At 44.6% G+C, this 4,689-nt stretch overlaps 1 protein-coding gene across 1 annotated transcript in view; it reads right to left on the bottom strand.

Annotated features, from left to right (window-relative positions):
- Nucleotides 1-4,374, bottom strand: part of eno4 (enolase 4) — a gene marked incomplete at both ends in the record, with an annotated part of 17,107 nt that extends 12,733 nt beyond the window's left edge. Inside the window, 3 exon segments of the mRNA XM_080848554.1 lie at nucleotides 979-1,166; nucleotides 3,663-3,791; nucleotides 4,198-4,374. Of these exon segments, the coding sequence (XP_080704680.1) occupies nucleotides 979-1,166; nucleotides 3,663-3,791; nucleotides 4,198-4,374 (494 nt within the window).
- Between the last annotated feature and the right edge of the window lie 315 nt (nucleotides 4,375-4,689).

The raw sequence follows: 4,689 nt of genomic DNA, 5'->3' as shown, positions 1-4,689 counted from the left end.
CGCCCAGTGCTGCAATGTGATCAAACATTGATCTGATTCTGAACTCTGTCTGAACCAGTACACACTCATTCCCACAGGACACACAAACACACACACACACACACACACACACACACACACACACACACACACACACACTAGCAAACATGTATTTATTTGTTTTTCTGTAAAGGGCAAAATCATTCTGCTTCCTGGCTCTGAGGGTTGCTTGGGTACTGTGACTAGTTCCTCCTATTTGCAGGGCATGTCATATGATCACATGATCAGTTCTTGCACCTCAGCCAATCAAGGAAGAGGACAGGAAATCCCATTAGGACCTGGGATTTACCAGAAAAAACAGCTTCATGCCAGATGAAGGCTACCCTGTTTGTCCCATCCAGCCCCCTGTACCCCACTGAGTAACATCAGGTGCATCAGATTTCATAGTCTCCATTCTGTGACAAATCTCTTTCATTTGATTCTTAAGCACTGTCTCACATTTCTATAGAGCAGTTAACTACTTCTTGTAGTAACATCTTAGGGCTGAAACACACCAAATGCGTTTCTAAAAACGTGATGCTAGCAAAACCATTGTTTCCTATGGTACAGCGCGCCTTTCGTGTGCACCTTTTATCCGCCGAGCATCGCGTCTTTCTAGCAATTATTAGGTGCACTTAAAAGTTGAAAAATTCTCCGCTCCGCACACCGCTCATTACGTAATGTCACAATCGGCGCAGACATGTTGCGCACGCAGCTCCGCTTCATAGACGCCGGGCAAAACAGCCTGGTGCCCCGGCGGCTGTTTTGCCCGCCGCACTTTTCCAAGGCGATTTTGAAGCGTATACGTTTTTAGAAACGCGTTTGGTGTGTTTCAGCCCTTGCCTTGCCTCTTCACAAACCTGGGAATCAGACAGTCCCTTGATTTGTGATTTGAGATACATGAAATAACCCCATTCTGATCTGTGCTGACACTGCTTTATTCGCATTCTTAAATGGTACCTCAGTATCTTGTCGATGGTGGCCTGGTCGTTGGGGTCGAGACCCTGGAGCATGTGGCTGATTGGCTGGTTGATCCAGTGAAGGGCAGTCTCGAGCGCGTGTCTTTGGTTTTCCCCAGCGGCCCCTGTCTGGTCACCTCCACCCGCCACCGGCTCATCGCGGCTGGGCACAGTGGCACGGCACACAGACTAGGCCGCGGGCACAGAGGGACACGCCCAAGGGCAGGAAGACACAGGAGAAACAAGAGTGGGCATCAGCTGGTTTACACGTGAAGCCGAAAAACTGTTAATCACATACAGACAATCGTCAGAACACTACGTCAGTCAGAGAACAAACAGAACAGGAGTTTGTTCGAAAGACCAGTTCACAGTTTTTTGTTGTTGTTGTCAAACAAAAAAATAATAAGAAACATAGATATAATGCTTAAGGAGCAGTGAAATGTTCGGTTCTGTTGTGTTCTTTTCTGTTCTATGACATTCCTCTGTTGAAACAACTGAAACTACAAACCACTATGGTGGTTGATGACCCTAGCAATTAGCAATAGCAACCAATGCAATTATAAGCAAGTGTCAAAAAGGTCCGCGCTCTGAAAGAGGCCTATCAGGACTGGTGTAAGACTAAGAGCGTGTGCATACGAGGAGTTCACCTCATTGTGGTATAGTGTCAGCTCCTACTGATCAGCCCCACTCACAGCTCAGGAGACTTACGGAACACAGCTAGCTGATGCCATGTCAATGTCAATTCCTTATTAATATAAAGCTATCCTTTATTCATAGGTGCAGCAAGTGTTTCTACTGTGGTTTTTTGGAAATGAAAGCATCACTTCTGATTGGTGAACTAATGGACTTTGATGACAGGTGACTGTTTGAGACTCAGGAATCCATCGCTTAGCGGTCTGGAGTGCTTCAGGGAGAGAGCAGGAAAACAGCACCCACTGATTACACATGCAGAGATCTACGAAGTTCAAAGCCTCGTGAATTTTGCAGAATAATTATTCTTTTAACTTTTTATGTATGTGTGCAGAAAAAGATTTCCTGGTGTACTTCCATACGGCCTCTTTTTCTTTCTTTTTCTTATCTTGTAGATTATAATTTGGCTCTCACGTTTCTCTCCTCTCCTCCGTGTGTGTGTTATTGTAGTTGGCAGGGCACCCTACTGACAGACACTACTAGCGTTTATGGAAGAATAGAAATGCTGAAATTAAATCTCAACGAGGATCTCAGGCTCATGAATCAAACACTTCCACCCTTGATCCTGTCTTTTCTATAGGGAATCCTGTCTCACATAAGAGGTCGACAAGAAGAGCGAAAAGCCCACTGGGCTGTAGCGTTTCTTCGGGGATAGCACCGTGGTTCAAACGGCCATTGTACCCCGTCAGAGTGGGCGGCTGTGCGGCTGGTGGTCAGCTGAGAGAGACCCGTCACGGCCCTGACACACTCACCTCTCTCTGACCCGCGGACGGCAACCCAGATAGAAGATGGGAGAAGCTGAGTTAATGTTCATTCTGCTCTCTCGCTTTGTATTTCTCTACTGTTTCCCTCCCCCCTCTTTCTCTCTCTTTACCTCTTTTCTCTTGCTCCCTCTTTCACTGTCTCTCCCTCTCATTCTCCCCGTCTCTTATTCTATTTCTTGCTCTCTTTCTTTCCCCTTTCTCTCCCTCACGCTCCCATTCTCTCTCTCTCTCTCTCTCTCTTTTTATTCTTTCTCGCTCCCTCTCTCCCTTTCTCCGTGTATGTGTATGTCTCTCCTCTGGGTCTGCCTGCTTCCCTTGCCGTTTGCTATCAGTCTGGATTAGCATCAGGCCATCTCACTGGTATCAGCCAAATGGACAGAGCTATAATCCAACAGCGCCAGTCTAAACACCACTAACCCCTCCCTCCCTCCCTCCCTCCTTACCTCCCATAGAAACACAGGCAGAAGCAGGGCAGAGAGGGGCAGAGCGGGGCAGAGAGGGGCAGAGAGGGGCACTGGGTGCGGAAGGGAGGGTGAGACCATAAAAGGGAATCTCTGTTTAAATTATTACACAGCAAATGCAACGCTCAGCACTCACTACGACTCCCCAATGATTTCAGAAACAAAAGCACGGGACAGTTCCTGTTTCCATGGCTATCCAGGACCTGTCACGTCACATGGGATCGGTCAACCTCGTTCTACTGTATAGTCCAAAAGGGAAAGGGGTCAAAGTTCACAGGTTTCCCTCTGTTCATGACCCAACCCCCCCCCCCCTCCTCCTTGTCTCCCCTCCAGCCTCCTTATTTTCGCATGTCTCCTCTCATTAAGTCTCTCACCAGGCCTCGGAACAGGGTGTAATGTTTATCTAATAACATCATAACATCACTGCCATTATTTGTCTCATATTCATATCAAGCAGCTTAGCTGACGGCACTGAGAAATGGATTGTGACTTGGACATAAAACACTATCCCGGCTGGGAAGCTTCCATTGCTGCTTATTAGAAGGGTCATGGATGTTCTATTGGAATTGTTGTCAAAAGGGACTATGAATCTTTCTGGTTGTTTTTGCATTGTTTTACCTTATATAATTACCGTGATATTTAACGTAATAAAATGTATTAAACCAACCTTGGTTATATATTCACAAGAAAAAGTGGGCTGATTGTCACAAACAATAAAATTGTAATTTCTGAAAGCTACCTCATGCCTTCGATCGGCCACAATGGCTTACCTTCTCCTCATTTCTGATGATACAATACACGGTTGCCTGGGCTGAGGGTTGTCCATCCCCATCATACATTTCTTTTCCCTCTGTTCTGCTTATCACGGCCTTTGCGGAATGTTGTGAGAAGTAATTTGCCTAAAGATGCATACATTTGTTGTTAGTGCTGACAGTAAGGTAGAGTTGCGTTATGTGACCAAATGTCAACTGTATTAATAGCTAAACCTAGTTTACTGACAAATAGTCAATATTGACCTGAATTTAAATCGTCCAAAACAGACTATAGGCACACGCCCTCCTGACTTCAGAATGAAATAATTAAAATTCAGGAACAAGGGGTGACATTTAAATATAGGCTATATAAATATTTTAAGAACGATCTTGATGTCAACATTTTTATTAATATCAGGCAGTAGGCCTATACTCACAAGTTAACCTTAATGCAGACATCAAATGTCTGTAATGTTTGCTAGATATTTTACATTTCAGCGAAACCAACTTTGCCTTTGACAAAAGATAGGGCCATTGAAATGCCTGGACGTACCAGATAACCGTAAATATCATCAGGCTTTTCCAGGAACATCTGATTCAAAACACCCTCTATGTTCTGCGGAACCGAGTTTGCTCTATAATACTCCGCTGCTCTGTTTTTCAAGTCGTAGAACTCTTGGTCCTCTTTAGACACTCTACGGTTGCAACCTCTTATGCCTTTGAAAGACATTGTAACCTAATATCACAGTGTAGCGATAATTTGGAAACTCTGGATGATAAAACACCATCAATAGACTACAAAGTTACCTCACTAGCAACATCGGCAACCTGCTGTTATAGAATAGGCTTTGTGTACTGATGTTGCTGAGCAACACATACCACTGACATCGCGAGAATTTCTCAAAGCGGTGTTTCCTTTTCGGTAGTGTCAATGGGATTCCAATTGGAATAGGGTAAATTAATTAGAAAGGTATAGGCAAAAAAAAAACTGGATGTATTTTAAACTTCACATGTGTGGGTACCATTTTAAAAACACAAAATTCGT

The sequence above is a fragment of the Sprattus sprattus genome (assembly GCF_963457725.1).
Source record: "Sprattus sprattus genome assembly, chromosome: 12".
In the NCBI taxonomy this organism is placed as follows: Eukaryota; Metazoa; Chordata; class Actinopteri; order Clupeiformes; family Clupeidae; genus Sprattus; species Sprattus sprattus.
Note: the sequence above shows the minus strand (reverse complement) of the source record. Positions and strands in the feature narration are given on the sequence as shown.